Source organism: Phascolarctos cinereus, unplaced genomic scaffold, assembly GCF_003287225.1.
Source record: "Phascolarctos cinereus isolate Bilbo 61053 unplaced genomic scaffold, phaCin_HiC Scaffold_2;HRSCAF=192, whole genome shotgun sequence".
In the NCBI taxonomy this organism is placed as follows: domain Eukaryota; kingdom Metazoa; phylum Chordata; class Mammalia; order Diprotodontia; family Phascolarctidae; genus Phascolarctos; species Phascolarctos cinereus.
Window position 1 is genome coordinate 291182098 of NW_027555625.1, and position 16366 is coordinate 291198463.

A 16366-nucleotide genomic window follows, 5' to 3' on the forward strand; every position below is an offset into this window, starting at 1 on the left:
AGAGACCCTGGGACCCCTACGTTCCCACAGACATTGGAAAATATGCTGAGATATAAAAGCCTACAGTAATGTACAATTCGTGAAAACTGGGCAAAGCAAGCCTCGTCTTAAAATACAGCACACATCCTCCGGTCTGTTAGGGTTTAATTTATGTTGATAGAATGAAATTTTAGATTTTCTGACCCAGGACAAGCCAGTCAGCCTTGCCCAACTACAAAGACAGGCACTTATTAAGCTCCTACTGTGTGCATGACAGAATGCTAAGACAAAACAAAGAACACCCCATCTCATCCCCCTCACCCCAGGAATTCACATCCAATTTGGAGGGAAAACAACTATAGGTGTCCAGGTAAGTCTACACAAAGTAATTTGGCTGGGGGAGGGGGGAAGAAGCGCCAACCCCAGGAGGGTTCAGGAAAGGCCTGGGACAAGAGGCGGCACGTGAGCAGAGCCTGGAAGCACCCTGCAAACTTGGGCCGGTTCTGTTCCGCACCAGAAAGGAGTGGGGGGTGGGGGTGGCGGGGTAGGCTCCCGCTCCCGCGGGCCCTTTACCCCCTCCAGTCCGCAGCGGTGTCAAGCCAGCTTCCCACCTGCGGCCTCCCTCCTGACACGCCGGCTCCCGCTCCTCTTCGCTGCGGCCGACACCCCCATCCGGGGCACTGGCTTGCGGGGGGGAGGGGAGAGGGGGCAGCGGCGACTGCCCGGACCTCAGGAGAGCAGAAGCAGCGTCCCAGGACTGGGGAGGAAAAGGAACGGTGGCTTCCTCCCAGGCCCCAACGCCGCGGCTCGCCACTGGGGCTGCGCGAGTCGGGGCGGGGCTTCAGGTGACGAGTGGCGGCCCTGCAGCCCTATCACCTGTGCCACAGCCGCTACAGAGGCACCTCCCCCCTCCCGCCCTCTCCGGCTATTGGTCGCCTCTCCGTTCGTTGCCTCCCCCCTTCTCCCTCGCTCTCTCGCACCCCCCTCCCAGTCGCTCCCCCGCCCCAACCCCCCAATTCTCCACCGTGTTGCACAGAGCTCCGCTGCTGCCTCCTTCTCCCCTTCCCCTCCCCTTCCTCCTCCGGTTGCTCCTCCCCGCCCTCCGCCCCTTCCCTTCTGGGGGACTCTCTGAGCCATCTGCCGTGGCGGAGGGAACCGGAGGCGTAGTGAGGTACGGGCTGTGAGGGGCGTGAGGAGGGTGTGCGAGGGTGAGTGTGGAAGTGTGAGTAGCCTCTTGTCTACCCCGGCGCTGCTTCTTTGCGGGCGTCTCGCCGGGTTTGTGCAGTCGAGTGTGTGTGTGTGTGTGTGTGTGTGTGTGTGTGTGTGTGTGTGTGTGTGTGTTTTCCCTCGCCTGCCCCTTCCCTCTCCGCCCCCTGGCACCGCCGAGCCCGGAGCGAGGACCCGCCAAGTCCGAGAAGACCCATCGCCAACTCCCGCCGCTGCCCAGCACAGTCGCTTCCCACCGACGGCCGAAAGGTGACTTGCGTGTCCTGGATGGGTGTGTGTTGTGTTGTGTGCTTTCGGGGGAAGGGCGGGGAGGGTCAGGAAGCCACGCACATCTTGTGTCTGTGTTTTGTTTTTTCATGCAGCCACGCCGCGCGCCGTTGGCCCCCTCCCCCCACCGTGGCCCGCGGAGGGGGGCACCTTGTTGTACAGACAGCCCGGGGTGGGGGGAATGGGCCTTGGGGTGACCATTTAAATGCTGATGATGCAAAACTAGCTTTTATTAGTAGGATTTTGCCGGAGATTTCGTGTCGGGGGGGGGAGTGTTAGCATTTGAGCTTGAGCTTGTTGCTTCAGAGTATTGTGTGTGTGTGTGTGTGTGTGTGTGTGTGTGTGTGTTTGGTGGGGGGTGGAGGTTGTCAGGATTTGGCCCTGGCATTGTTGCCCCAGAGTAGCAGGTGTCTTACAGTGTGTGTTGCAATGGTAGTGATGGTGCTGGGGGGCGGGAAGTGTTGTCAGGATTTGGGTTTGGGATTGTTGCCCCAGAGCATAGCTGGCATCTTATAGTGTGTGTATTGGGGGGGTGGTATTGGGGCTGGGTGTTGTCAGGATTGGCCTTCACCTTGTTGCCTCAGAGTAGCAGGTGTCTTATATAGTATATGTGCGTGTATGTTTTTTTGGGGGGGTATTGTAAGAATTTAGGCTTGAGATTGTTGCTAGTAGGTATCTTCAGACTCAACTCTCACATGCCAACATTGTAGATATTTATGGTATAGACCAGGAAATAAACGTGTAAAGTATATAAAGCATCATTTTTTGCATAGGGGTATTTTATGGTACCCAGCAAAAAACAACAACAAAAACCACAGCACCCTGCAGCACTCATTTATTTTGCAGAAGAAAAATTATTATTCTACAGTGTGGTGGTTGGGGGGGGGTAGCTTTAGGATAGCATGGATTTGATGTTTGTGATTTTAAATGCTACATTAATGAAGATTTTGTACACACTTGTGTATACTTGGTGTCTTTTTAATCATGTATACAGAAAGGAGTTGTACAAGTGTAAATAATATAAGAGTGTCCTAAAAGTCTTGGTGCAGTTTTAGCTTTAATGACTGCTGAAAACTGCACTAAGACTTTTGGGACACCCAGTATGTGTGTACACTGAGTGTTTAATCAAATCAGGCAAATGGGGGAAAAACAAATTTGGTAATATGATGTTACATTCAATTGGATAGTTTTTAAAAATCTTCAAGAATTATTGCTGTTCTTTGTCTTATGTTGTTTATCTGATGATTGTATTATTCTGTTCTTTAATATATTGTTAATGTTTATTTCTTTAAAGTTCTGTTCTTTTCCTAGAATAGGTATGCTATTGGATTGGTAATTTTCATGTAAGACTGGTTACTTACTTGGAAATTAACATGTGTAATATTTGACCCTAGTGATAAGTACATTGACACAGAGTAAATTACTTACCTTTATAGGAGGAGTTCACTAAGTTTGTGGGGTGAGTTCACCTTTTCTGCCTGTTAGTAGAATATTGTTATTAAATTATGAACAAAATTCAGCTCATTATTCCATTATTCTAAAGTATTAAGTAGTTATTTAGTGCAGTGGAACAGGATATTTCAAGATAACAGTCTTAGAGAATTTAAGATCCGCTCTGCTTTTCCAATCAGTGCACCTGATGACATAGCAGGACTGCAGTATGGTGGTGACCCTTGACCATTATCACGCTTTAATTCAAATTAATGTACTTTGCATATATACATGATAATAATAGTAGTTTTTGTTATTAAGTGCCTCCCATGAACAGCACTAGGTGCTGCATGTACCAAATTGAAACATGACATCTAGCCTCTGACCCCAAAGAGAGCATAATCTAATAGGGTAAAATAAGGCAAAGGCACATAACTCTAATACAAGTTATGGTATAAATATATAGGAGAGGTCCAAACCAAGTAGTGTCAGTGATTTGAGAAAGGAGAGATCAGTTACACCTGGGGCAATGAGGGAAAACAGAGAGGGCAGTGTCTAAACAGGGACTTGAAGGGAAGGATTTCCATAGTTAAAGATGTGGAGGTGGCATGGGGGACAGAATGCTCAAAGGTGTAAATGCCAGATAAGATTAGGGAATGGCAAGTAGTTCATGGATGGAGCAGAGTATGTGAAGAGTAGGTATCTGCAATAATATTGGAAATGTAGGTTGTTGCCAGAATACAGAGGACCTAAAAGCTAGGATTAGGGGTTGTATTTTATTGGCAAGGAATGAAGAACCGCTGAACGTATTTGAACAAGGGGTTAATGTGGTCAGATTTTGCTTTAGGAAGGTTACTCTGGCAGCAATACTGTGGATGGACGGATTACAGAGGAGACCAATTAGAGTAGAAGTCTTAGGGTAATCTAGGTGGGAGGTAATGAGGCCTAGGATTGTAGTAGTTGACCCTAGAATTGTAGTAGTAGAAGTGGAAAGAAGAGGGAAGATCCTGGCAGCAGAATCAGCAGGGCTTGACAGCTGATTAGGATCTTGTATTTAGATTTGGACAAAACCTTAGAGGTCATCTAGTCTAACCAACTCATTTTACAGATGAGGTAACTGAGGCCAATAGAGAAGTAAGAGTCACTGATAAATCTGAAGCTTCATGTCTTGATAATTTGAAGAAATGGTAGGGCCATGGACAAAATAAGGGAAGTTAGGAGAAGAGGCAGGTTTTGGGAGGAAGATAATTAATTCAAATTTGAACCTGTTGAGTGTATAGTATATTGAAGTCAACAGGTTATCCAGTCTGTTTGTGCATAGAGGTCCTTACTAAAAGCCTTTCGAGTAGGTGAGCTTAAGTGAAATATTGTACAAAGAAACGAAGAATGGTGAGGCTAGAGTCCTCAGCACCCACATTTAGGAGTCTGGAGCAGGACTAGAGTTCCACTGCACTGTGACTGTGTAATGCCATAGAATAATAAAAGGAGCCATGAAATGAATGATTAAAGAGGTAGGGAGGATCTGGGAGAGAATTCTAGGGAATTGATGGAGTCTCTGGTAGGGAAGAGGTGAGTAAGAGTATCCTGTGAGACAGAATGAGAACTAAAGAAAGACGTTTGGATTTAGCAGTAAAGAGATCATTAATGACTTTGGAAAAGAGAGATTTCTATAGAGCCATAAGGACAGAACTTAGATGGTAAAGGTAACAGTGGATGTATATGATACTTTTTAGGGCTTGTAATCTTTTAGTACAATTTTCTAATAGAATGCAATCATATTTAATGGTTAAATTTAATAAAAATTATAAATAAAGAGCTAAAGATCTGGGATTTTTTTGTGGATTGAAAGTTCAGTATGAGTCAACAGTTTGATATGACAGCTAAGAAAGCTTAGGCTGCATTAAGAGAGACCAAGTATCCAGGATTAGGGAGATGATAGTCCTGCTGTACTGTACTCTAACCTAGTCTGACCACATCTAGAATAGTGTGTGCTGTTCTGGATGCCACATTTTAGGAAGGACATTGATAAGCCAGAGAGTATCTAGAAGGCAACCAGGATGATGGTGAAGGACATCAATATCAGGTCATATGAACATTAGGTGAAAGAACTTGGAATATTTAGCTTGGAAAAGAGAATACTTTGTGAAGACATAATAGCTACTTTCAGATATTTGAAAGGCTCTCACAGTGAAGAGGGAATAAATAATTGTGTTTGGCCCAGAAGGCAGATCTCAGTGAATTGGTTCAAAGTTGCTGAGAGGCAAATTTAGTCTTAAGTAAAACAAAAAACAACTTCCTAACAATTAAATTTATTCATAAGTAGAATGAGCCATCTTGTGAGGTATAATAAATGCTTCCACACTGAATGTCTTCAGGAAAAGAAGGGCTGGATGATAATTTTCAAAGTATGTTGTAGAAGGAAAAAAATTTTCAACCTCAGATGGCCTCTGAAGTCCCTTCCAAATCTGAAATTCTGTGAAATGCCAATATCAGATAAAATGTTGTAGTTCAGCAATATCAATCAAAATATATTTTGTTAAGTGTTTTCTATGCGATTAACACTATGCTAGGTGCTACAGGAAACATAAGTATAATAAAAAAAATTTGCCCTCAAGAAATGTATATAGTCTAGTTGGGAAGAGAAGCTTTTAAATACCCATGTACCTTTCTTAGTGCTTTAGGACACTGGGTACTCAGTAAAAAAAAAATAAAAAGTTTTATATATATATATAAAATATAATTATATATTATAATATATATAATATATATAATTATATTATATATATAAATTGACATAAGCATTTTAAAGTTTGCAAAGTACTTTATTTCATTTGAGCCTCCTCACAGTAGCTTTGTGAAGTAGGCATAGGTATTAGGATCCCCACTTTACAAATGAGGAAATTGAGGGTGAGAGGTTAAGTGACATGCCCAAAGTCACCCAGCTAATAAGCATCAGAAGTGGGTTTTGAATCTGTCTTCCTGACTTCCAAGTCTAGCACCTCCGCTATTTCAATTCAGCAAATATCGGTACTTGCTATGAATGCGATACTATGTTAGACATTGGGGGTTGGAGGGAGAAGCAGAGAACAATACAAAGATGAATAAAACAGTCCCTTCTCTCAAGGAACTTACAGTTCAGTTGCAGAAATGACAGGTATGTAAATGATTATTAATATGCATTAGAGGTTTGATAAGTACATTGGAAGGACTTGGGAGGGAAGTAGAGTGGAAATAACTTCCAGCTTTTCATATCAGAGAAGATTTCATAAATGAGCTGAGCTTTGAAGGATGAGGGAAGGTCTGGATTGGGAAAGGGGTGGACATTCTGGGTCAGCAGGACAATACATACATAGATATAGAAGCAGGATTCTGCAATGCATACTTATTTCATAGTGAGGAGGCTTACCAAATTCCATATAGCAAAGAGAAATGAGAATTTACTATCAATAATATTAACTAGAAATACAAAGTTTTCAAGATTAGAATACTGTTAGCTTTCATTTTAATGTTTGGGAAACCAGCTAATTTAATTTAAGCATTACTTTACACATCACTAATGCTCAGTGGCAAAGGTAAGCAGTTCTTATCTCTCTTAGATGTCATTTGTGGGGATGCTGATATCCAATTTATCCTGGATTTAACATAGAAAAACTACCACTTTAGGGGGCAGCTAGGTGGCGCAGTGGTTAGAGCACCGGCCTTGGATTCAGGAGGACCTGAGTTCAGATGTGTCTTCAGACACGTAACACTAGCTGTGTGACCCAGGGTAAGTCATTTAACCCCATTCCCTAGTGAAGAAAAAGAGAGAGAGAGAGAGAGAGAGAGAGAGAGAGAGAGAGAGAGAGAGAGAGAGAGAGAGAGAGAGAGAGAAGGAAGGGAAGAAAGAAAGAAAGACAAAGACAGACAGAGTACCACTTTAGAAGGCTCACTTAAAGCCATTTTCTTACAGATTGCTGCATTTAATAAAGAGTCAGAGAAAGTAGTGGCAAAAGTATGATGGCATATTAAGGTATACTGATGTGAGAAAATTAAGAAATAGGATGGGGAGAAGCATGGTGGACAACATTTGGATGAATCAGAAAAAGAAATGATGTCATTAAAGTGTTCCACAGACAACCTAAACAGAAAGAGAAAATAGATGTGGAGCTTGGGAAATAGATTGAAGTCTTGCATAGTAATGATGGGGAAATTCAATTATCTGTATTTCTTTTGAAACTCTCTCTTTGTTGAAAATAGAGTAATTAATCATTTCTTTATTTGCCTTAATTGTAATTTCATCCTCCCCAAAATGAAAGATCCAACAAGGGAAAATTGTGTTCTGGATCTGAAGCTTGGAGGTCATAGGGAACTGTTTGCTAGCATGGAAATGATGGGAACCTTGAGGGCAAGTGACCATTCATTCCATCGTGGAATTTGTGAAATACTAGAAGATGAAAGCTGTGGATAGTCTGACATGCATCTTACATTTTGAGAGAGGAAGTTTCAAAGGGTTCAAAGAAAGAGTAGGTGCAATCCCAGATACTAAAAATCTACAAGGGAAGTCAGCCCAGGAAGGATGAGAAACTTTCAAGAATGAAATTCTAAAGACAAAGAAAAACAATTCCGTTGAAGAGGAAAAAATGAAGTTGTCCAGAGAAACAAATGTAAATGCATGGGGAATTCATCAACCAACTTAGAATTTTAAAATAGATCTACAGAAGATGAAAGCAAGGACAAGTAATAGAAGTCAAATATAGTACCACAGCACAATTGTTACAGATTATCCTTAGGAGTGCTAAATCTCAGAATGAATTGAGACCAGTAAGGAAAGCTAAGGCAAAAAAAAAGTTTTTTGGGACTTTTTGTAAGCTCTCTTGGGGAAAAGAGGAGGATTGAAAAAGGTCTAGTACTGTTGTTCAGGGTAAGTAGAATGTTGATAACCAACAATGAAGAAAAAAAGAGTTAAACTTTGCTTCTGTTTTCTCTGCCAAGAAGCGTAATTTTTGGACCAGGAGGGTCCAGAACAAATGTGACCAATAAGGAATTGATAGTCAAGATAAGTAGAGAAATACTAAAAGAAGCACCTAGCTTTTAATGAATTCAGGTCACTAGTTTTAGATGAATTACATCCTCAGGTATTGAAAGAACTAAAAAATGTGATTGCTGAGTTCATGATTTTGGAAAGATCATGTGGAATAAAAAGAAAGACTACAGAATTGGAGAAGGGCATTTGATTTTCAAAGAAGACAAAAGAATACGCTTAGAAAACTATGAGTCAATAAGCTTGACTTTGACTCCTGGAAAAATTGTAATGTGTTATTAAAGGAATAAAAAGGATAGTTAGTGAACATTTAGAAAAGGGAAGTAAAGATCCCCAAAACCAACATGGCTTCAAGAACAGGTCCTACTAGAATATTTCATTTTTTTGACATGGTTACCAAACTAGTAGATCTGGGGTATGTGCTCTAGATATGGTTAACCTAAAGTTTAGCAAAGCTTTTGATGAAGTTCCATGATTTTGTGGACAAGATAGAAATACAGAAAATAGGCAGGGCAGCTGGGTGAATGGAGTGCTGGGCCTGGAGTCAGGAAGTCTCATCTTCCCGACTTCAAATCTGGCCTCAGACACTCATTAGCTATGTGACCCTGGACAAGTCACTTAACCTTGTCTGCCTTAGTTTCCTCATCTGTAGAATGAGCTGGAGAAGGAAGTGGCATACTCTAGTATCTTTGCCAAGAAAATCCCAAATGGGGTCATGAAGAATAGGACATAACTAAAAAACAACTAAGCAACAAGTACACTCAGGTGAAACGAGCTGGTTTAATGGCTAGACTCAAAAAGTCATTAATGAGTTGAAGTTGTTTTAGAAGAGGGCATCCAAGGAGTACTCAGTGAAGGTAATCTTTTATTATTATTGTTATTATTATTAATGACTTGGTTAAAGGTATAGAGGTAATGCTTATTAAATTTTTAGCATACACAAAGCTGGGAGGGATATCTAACACATTAAATGACATAGGATTCAAAAGATCATGAAAGGTTAGAACAGTGGATTGAATCAAGGGAGAAATGTAGTGTCTTAAATTAGGTCCATAAATCAACTTTATAAGTTTAAAATGAGCAAGGTGTGGCTACACAGCAATTCTCACGAAGATCTGGGCAGTTTAGTGAACTATAAAACTCAATGTGAGTCAGCAATATAGAATAACAGTCAATAAAGCTAATGCATAATGAGAGGCATAGTGTCTAGGACCAGGGAAATGATAGTCAACTAGCATTTATTAGGTGCTTTCCAGACAGGGTGCTAAACACTAGAGAAACAAAGAAAAACCCTTCTGCCCTTAAGGACCTTACATTCTAATGAGGCTGACAGTTTGTAAATTACGAGGTCCATGCAAGATATTTACACTATAAATGTAAGCTAAGCTGAGAGAGGAAGGCATCTGGACAAATCTTAAGTTTAGGTTTAGTTCAGTCTCTGTATTTTAGGAAGGAAACTGCTGACTTAAATGTTCAGAAGAAGGCAGTTAGGGCCTTGAGAGGTCATACAATATGAGAATCAATTGAAGGAATTAGAAATATTTATCTGGAGAAAGGGGAGAGCAGTTGGGGATATGATAGCTCTGGGTAGAAGTTACAAACACAAATTTAAGCTTAGAGTAATGAAAAACTTCCTAAATAATGAGAACTGTCCCAAAGTGGAATGGGAAACCACCAAGCAGTGGGCAGGAGCTAGATAAGTTTGTCTGTTTTATTTAGAAAGCATTCTTATCAAAGTATGGATTGGACTAGATAGCATTTGAGATCCATTTCAGTTCTTGAGATTTTGTGACTTTTGACCAGGATTGGTCTTGGGAAAAGTTGTAAGGGAAGTGAATGTCTTCTGTAGTACACCACTAACTTCTTTCCTCCCCATCTCCTCCCCTCACAACTTTAGTGGTGGAAATCTGAGAACAAGTTGGAGGGAAAATGTCACTATGACAGGCCAATGAAAGAGATAGCTTTGACATGTAATATCAAGGTACCCTCAGTGTTAAGAGGCTGCCTACTTTGACTTGATTTAGGTGCAAATTTGTTTCTGATGCATTTTAAAAAATTTTTTTCACTTAGCAAGCATATCTTTTCTCTCCCTTCTACTCGTCCCCTCACTTGAAAATAAGGCAAAACAAAATCCTTGTACAAACATACATAGTAAAGCAAAACAAATTCCTACATTGGCCATGTCCAGAAATATATATATTTTTCTGAATCTTGAGTCCATTGCCCTCTAGTAGGTGGGCACCATATATCATCATTGGTCCCTTAGAATCATGGTTGGTCATTGTATTGATCAGAGTTCTTAAGTCTTTCAAAGTTGTCTGATATAGTTTTTAAAAGTGTTTAAGGTAACGGGTATACTGTTCAGAAGTAACTTTACTTACATGGTCTGGGTCATTTATTACTGTGTTATTTGTGTAGGTTTTGGTTTGAAGAAAAATGCATGAAAGTCTCACATCATGACGACTATCAGGCAAAGGAGAGAAATAAAAGTCGCAGAAGCTTATGAGGATAATCAGTCACAGGAGGAGGAGGAGGAAGAACTGGAAAGACAATTGTTAAATAGTAAGTTATTTCAACATTTGTTGAAAAAATGTTGCAGCATTTGGTGTCACTGCATATTAAAATGTAAGCTTTAATTGTACCCTGAGCGTACAATTGTTTAAGAGTTTAGTACTGCATTGTCTGGGGTCTTCCTTATAAAAGACTCAAAAGATACAAAGTGATTCATCAGTAGACAGTTTATACAATGTGATGTTCCATTTATCCATACAAGTGGTTGGGTAAACAAACCACTGCATTAATTGAATTGTGACATTGAAATCTAAGTAAAGTTTAAATTGTATTTGAAGATGCATTTTGTTCATTTGAAACCTTTTAAAATATTGCTTTTATTGACTTCTCTAATGTTTGGTATTTAAAATTGGTACTGTGTTGAACATTAAATCTGATGTACTAAGAGGAAGGTCAGTGTTATCAGTTTATGTAACTGAGGTAACTGAAGTACAGAGAAGTTCTTCAAGATCAGGCAGTAAATGTGCAGTGAATAGAAATTCATGATTCATGATTCTCTCAGCCTTAACTGCTGTGTCCCAGACTGAACAAATAAAGTCATTCTCTTTTAATTTTTGTGCAGTCATTTTTAACCCTTGGCTCAAGCTATCTCTAACCCTCCTAGTTTGCTGTGACAAGAGGGTAATTTACAATTTGAAACATGGAATTATTATCAAAGTGGGTTTGATTAGTGTTCACTCCCAATTTTATTTGCAGAAAAAGATAAATTGGGTATTTAAAAGATAAAAGACTTTGTAATCTAAAACTCAGTCACCTGGGTGGAATAGGATGGGTGGTATAGTGGATAGAGTGCCAGGCCTGGAGTCAGGAAGACTACTTCTCTTCCTGTGTTCTAATCTGGCCTCACACACTTAGTAGGTATGTGACTCTGGACAAGTCACTTAACCCTGTTTGCTTTAGTTTCCTTATCTGTAAAATGAGCTGGAGATGGAAATGACAAACCACTCCATTATCTTTGTCAAGAAAACGACAGATGGGGTCATAGAAGAGTTGTACACAACTGAACAACAACAACAAATGTAAAATTTACCTGCATTCAGTATAATAAATGAAAATATTTTAAAGCAGTACTTTACAATAAGATTTCAGGTTTAGCTAACATGTTTTTGCCAGGATTGGCAGACATACTAACATCCCCATGATTGTGTTGGTTACAACTTGCCAGTCTCATATTCTGAAGAAAGAGACTGTATGTAATACAACATTTTTGCCAAATAATGTAATGTTCTTCCATCATTTACTAGAATGAAATCTTCCAAAAAATTTTTAGTGGGCATTGTGGAGGAGGGATTACTCTTGTTGAACTAGGAATAATGGGTACAAGTGGGAAAGCAGCCTAAGTAGGCTTAATATTGGGGAAAACTTCCTGAACAGTTAAAGTTTCAAAAAAATTGAATGGAGCGCCTCCAGAAATGGTGGGGTCCCAATCCTTGGAAATCTTCATGCAGAAGCTGAACAACCACTTAGTGGACATAGAGTGGGGATTACTTTCGTGTATAGATTGCACTGGATGCCTGGCTTACTAAAGTCTCTTCCAACTCTAAATTTCTGTGATTTGGATTCTAACGCATTCACAGAAATAATGAATACATACCTCTTAACTTATTGTAGCCTTAATGTTCTTCATGAGATAATAGATTACTTATTCTATGTAGCCATAACATTATTTATAATTTTTAAAAAATGTAATATAAGCCTCACATTATTATGAAAAGACTTCAAAAATGTAACATATATAACTGTGTTCAGTAGTGAAATGATTGAATTTTTAACTGACTTTTTTTCTTTACAAAAAAAAGTTTACAGTGGGAAAGGATTATGGAAAATTCTTTCATTTACGATTGGTGGAACTATTGGCCTTTGCATTGGATTTCTTACTTGTGTCTACCTTGCTACGTTGCATGAAAATGATTTATGGTTTTCTAACATTAAGGTAAGAGGTTCCAATTAATTATTGAACACTTATTTTCTCAAAAAAGTATGAGAAAAATCGAAAAATCCTGAATGTCTGCGGCATGGTTCTTGCAAAGCATCTATTCTTAATAAATCCGTGAAATTGAGACCTCAATTTAAGGTCATATGACATAATGGGCCTATTGTGAAGCAGTCAGTGCACCAGTATGATTGATGAAGATTCTATAGAGTAGATGCTAAAGGAATTTCTACTTTTAATTTGTCTCTTCAGTGCCAGATTTTGTCAGAAAAGCCTTTGATTCCATAGATACACATGTAGTTTGGCTCTATGTGGTTCCTGATTGGTATGTTAGCTATCAAGTGTGGCTTAGCTGGTTTCTTTAGGTGGGCCCCTGAAAATCTTAGTATATGACTTATATGCCTTTCATTAAAGTTTACCTATCTACCATGATTCCAACTAGGAAGTAAAGCCATTGGATCAGTTGGGTCCTGGTGATGGAAGAAAAGGAAGGCACTGAGATCTAAGTACCTTACTTCCCTCATTAAGGAGGTAGAAATGAAGGGGACATTTCAAGGAATCTAGAATCTGTTTAGCAGTTTTTGTTCCTCCCTGCCTATAGTTTAGCTGCCTACAGAGCATAGAAACATGAGGCTCAGCTCTTCTCTTAACCATAGGAGAAAGACCTTGTGTATACTAGACCTTGTTTGGCAGCTCTTTGTCCTTTTACCCACATTTTCCACAGCAAACTTGGAAGGGAACCACATTATCCCCTGAAGATGGATGTTCTAAAATGCAAAGGTTCTAAATTTTGTCTCTTAAGTCTGGGGACAGATTTACTGCAAATCATCTTGTCAGTATAGTTCTTATGGATCATTGTAGATTTGGAGCAAAAAGGGACTTTAGAGACCATCTAGTCCAATCCTATCATATTACAGATGAGAAAATTGAGACTAAGAGAGATTAAGTGAATTGTTCAAGGCTGAGAAAGGCTGCTAGATAGCAAAGTGGATAGATTGCTGGATCTGGAGTCAGAAACACTCTTCCTGAATCCAGATGTGGCCTTAGACACTTATCTGTGGGTTTGCCTCATTTCCTCATTTGTGAAATGAGCTGGAGAAAGAAATGGCAAACCATTGCAGTATTTTTGCCAAGAAAACCCCCAAAATGGGGTCACAAAATTGGACACAACTGAAAATGACTGAATGACAAACAGTAGATAGTGAGTGACAGAGCTGGACTTTAAACCCACTTCTGGTTTAAAATCTAAGAGATTTTAAACAAACTACCTTTTATTATGCTGGCTTTCAGATTCCATTTAGGTCTCACCGATTCAAGTGCAAATAGCATGTCCATACTATCTCTTCCAGACCCCTCATCCTTATTCTAATCCCCCTATTCCACTCCAACCCAGTACACCCTTTGCTTCACCCATTCCAGCATGTGCTTCAGAAAGCCTGTGTTTATATCAATAAATTCTCCTGTATTTTTAATCTTTTCAATTAACTCTGTTTTCACTTTTACCAGAAACATTGTTTTACGCTGAGGAGATACATTATCTGTTGAGACTTTCTCCATTCCTCTTACTTCCTGTTCATATTATATTTCTCAATGGTTTTTACTTTTTTGAGGTCTTTGCTCATACCGTCCTCTCTCCATCATGGTTGGTGCATCTTTAGATCACTGTTTTAATTTTTTCAGTGACTTTAGTTCCTGGCATCTTGGTCTTCTGAGCTACCCCATTCTCTGCCATTGTTATTGGGGAATTGACCAGAGATTCCTATACTACCTCAATTCCAACATCCACTTTTCTACATTTCAACATGGCCCCATAATGTCTCTCATAATTCTCTTAGAATTTTACCACGTCTTTCAAGGTCAAATCCACTGAAATTTCACTCTCCTTCTATAATGTCTTGTCCTCCACTCCCTAATTTATGAGAAGTGCCCTCTTTACTGTCATCATGGCCATTTCTCCCTTGACCCATGCCTATTCTAATCCATCTCCTGAACTCTAATTTTGCTTTTCTTCCATGTCTAGTACTGACCCCATAGTTTACAACTTTAATGTTTCACTAGCTGCAATCCTATAATCTCTCACCCCCTACTTCTTGCCATTTCTTTTTTGAAATAAATTTTATTGATGTCTTTGGTTACATTGCCTAAATTTCCCTCTGTAGTCCTCCCTTTGACCTTCCAGAGATCTAGCTCATATAATAGTTTTTTTTAAATCAGCAAAACCAGTCAGTGCTTTGAAAAAATTTGAAATATATGTAATATTTTACACCTGTTCACCCTCTTTTTCAAAGGAGTCAGAGGAGGTGTTTTCCCAAATTTCTTCTTTGAAGCCATGCTTATTCTTTGTAATAGTAATAGTAAGCAGATAGTATGCTTCCATCTACATTCAGACTCCAAAGTTCATTCTTTGGATGTGGAACAATGCGATTTCTTCTTCTCTTATAGGCTTGCTTAGTGTTAATACTAGAAGTCATAAAATCAAGGTGATTTCATCACTGCAAGTTCATGGTATATAAACTTGACTGTTTTTATTTATTTCTTATCTTCTTCTGCAGAGTGACAACTCCAAAATTTTTCCTCTTTCCTCTGCCACCAACTATACCACACTCCCCGTACTTACAATGTGTGACTTGTGTTCCTGAGAATATTGAAGTTATCCAGATGTGAACTCCCTTAGCTCCTCTCTTCCTTTGCTGAAAGCCTTTCAGCATCTGCACCCTTTCTGTCCTCTTCCTCATCAATTAATGAAGATATATCCTCTTTACAAGTTCGCTAAAACCAGTCCTTCAGATCATATCTTTAATCCTTGATCTGATATTCAGCCTCTCCTTTACCACTGACTCCTTATGTACCTATAAATATGCTGAGGTAGCCTTAATCCTACAAAACTCTTTGCTTTAATACCTTTAACCCTTCCAGCCACTGTCTCATCTTTTTCCTTTCTTTCATTGCTAAACTTGAAAAAAAAATCTATACCTGATTCCTACACTTTAACACTTTCTACTGTCTTCTTAGCTGCTACTATTTTTGCTTCTGTCTCCTTGATAACCCTTCTTAAGATGATCTACCATTTGCCAGATGCATGGGTTTTTTTGACCATTTCTTATCTTCTTTGCCCTCTTTGCACATTTTGACTCTGATTGCGTGCTCGTACTAGAAACACCACTCTCCCTTAGCTTCAGTTACATTAAGCACTCCTCATTCCCCTACCTCTAGCTGTTCTTTCTCTACCTCTAATGGCTCCTTAACCTCATCCCATCTTTTTAATGTGGTTGTTCCTTGGTTCTGTCTTCTTCCTTCTCTACATTCTCCTCTTTGATAATCTTATTCACTGACATGGCTTCTACTACACTTCTATGCATAACTCCCCAAATCTAATTCTTGACTGTTTTGTCCTACTGTCATCCTAAATTCACCATATCCAGAATTGAGTTAATCAAGCATTTATTACGTATTTTCTATGTGGTAGGCACTTGAGGTACAAAAACAAAAATGCAACGATCCCTGCCTTTAAGGTTCCATTGAGAAAGATGCATAAGTATATCAGTATATGTAGAATATGTACAAAATAAATACAAGATAGTTTTGAAGAAGAATGCACTAGTGGGTGGAACATCCAATAGGCAGTTGGTGATGTAGAACTGAAGCTCAGGAGAGAGACAAAAGCTGGATATATAGATCTGTGAGTCATTTGTAGAAGATGATGATTCAACTTATGACCAGATTGATGAGGTTACCAAGTATGAGGATCTAGAGAGATAAGAAGATACCAGAAAGAGCCTTGGGGAGCACTCACAATTAGGGATCATGAAGTAGATGATGAGCCAGCAAAGGAGACTGAGAAGAATAGGTATCAAAAGAACCAGGAGAATAGTGTCACCAAAAAAAAAAAAACCACACAATAAAACCCAACACAGAGAAGAAAGAGTATATAGAAAGAG

At 39.6% G+C, this 16366-nt stretch overlaps 1 protein-coding gene across 2 annotated transcripts in view; it reads left to right on the top strand.

Moving 5' to 3' along the window:
* The first annotated feature begins 987 nt into the window (after window positions 1-987).
* DPY19L3 (dpy-19 like C-mannosyltransferase 3) overlaps window positions 988-16366 on the top strand; it is a 106775-nt gene continuing 91396 nt past the window's right edge. Inside the window, exons 1-3 of one of the 2 annotated variants that reach the window (XM_020985051.2) lie at window positions 988-1455; window positions 10343-10486; window positions 12295-12428. In XM_020985051.2, the coding sequence (XP_020840710.1) occupies window positions 10381-10486; window positions 12295-12428 (240 nt within the window). In that variant the 5' untranslated portion in view covers window positions 988-1455; window positions 10343-10380. The remainder of the gene's footprint in view (window positions 1456-10342; window positions 10487-12294; window positions 12429-16366) is intronic. The other variant, XM_020985052.2, reaches the window with a different exon arrangement.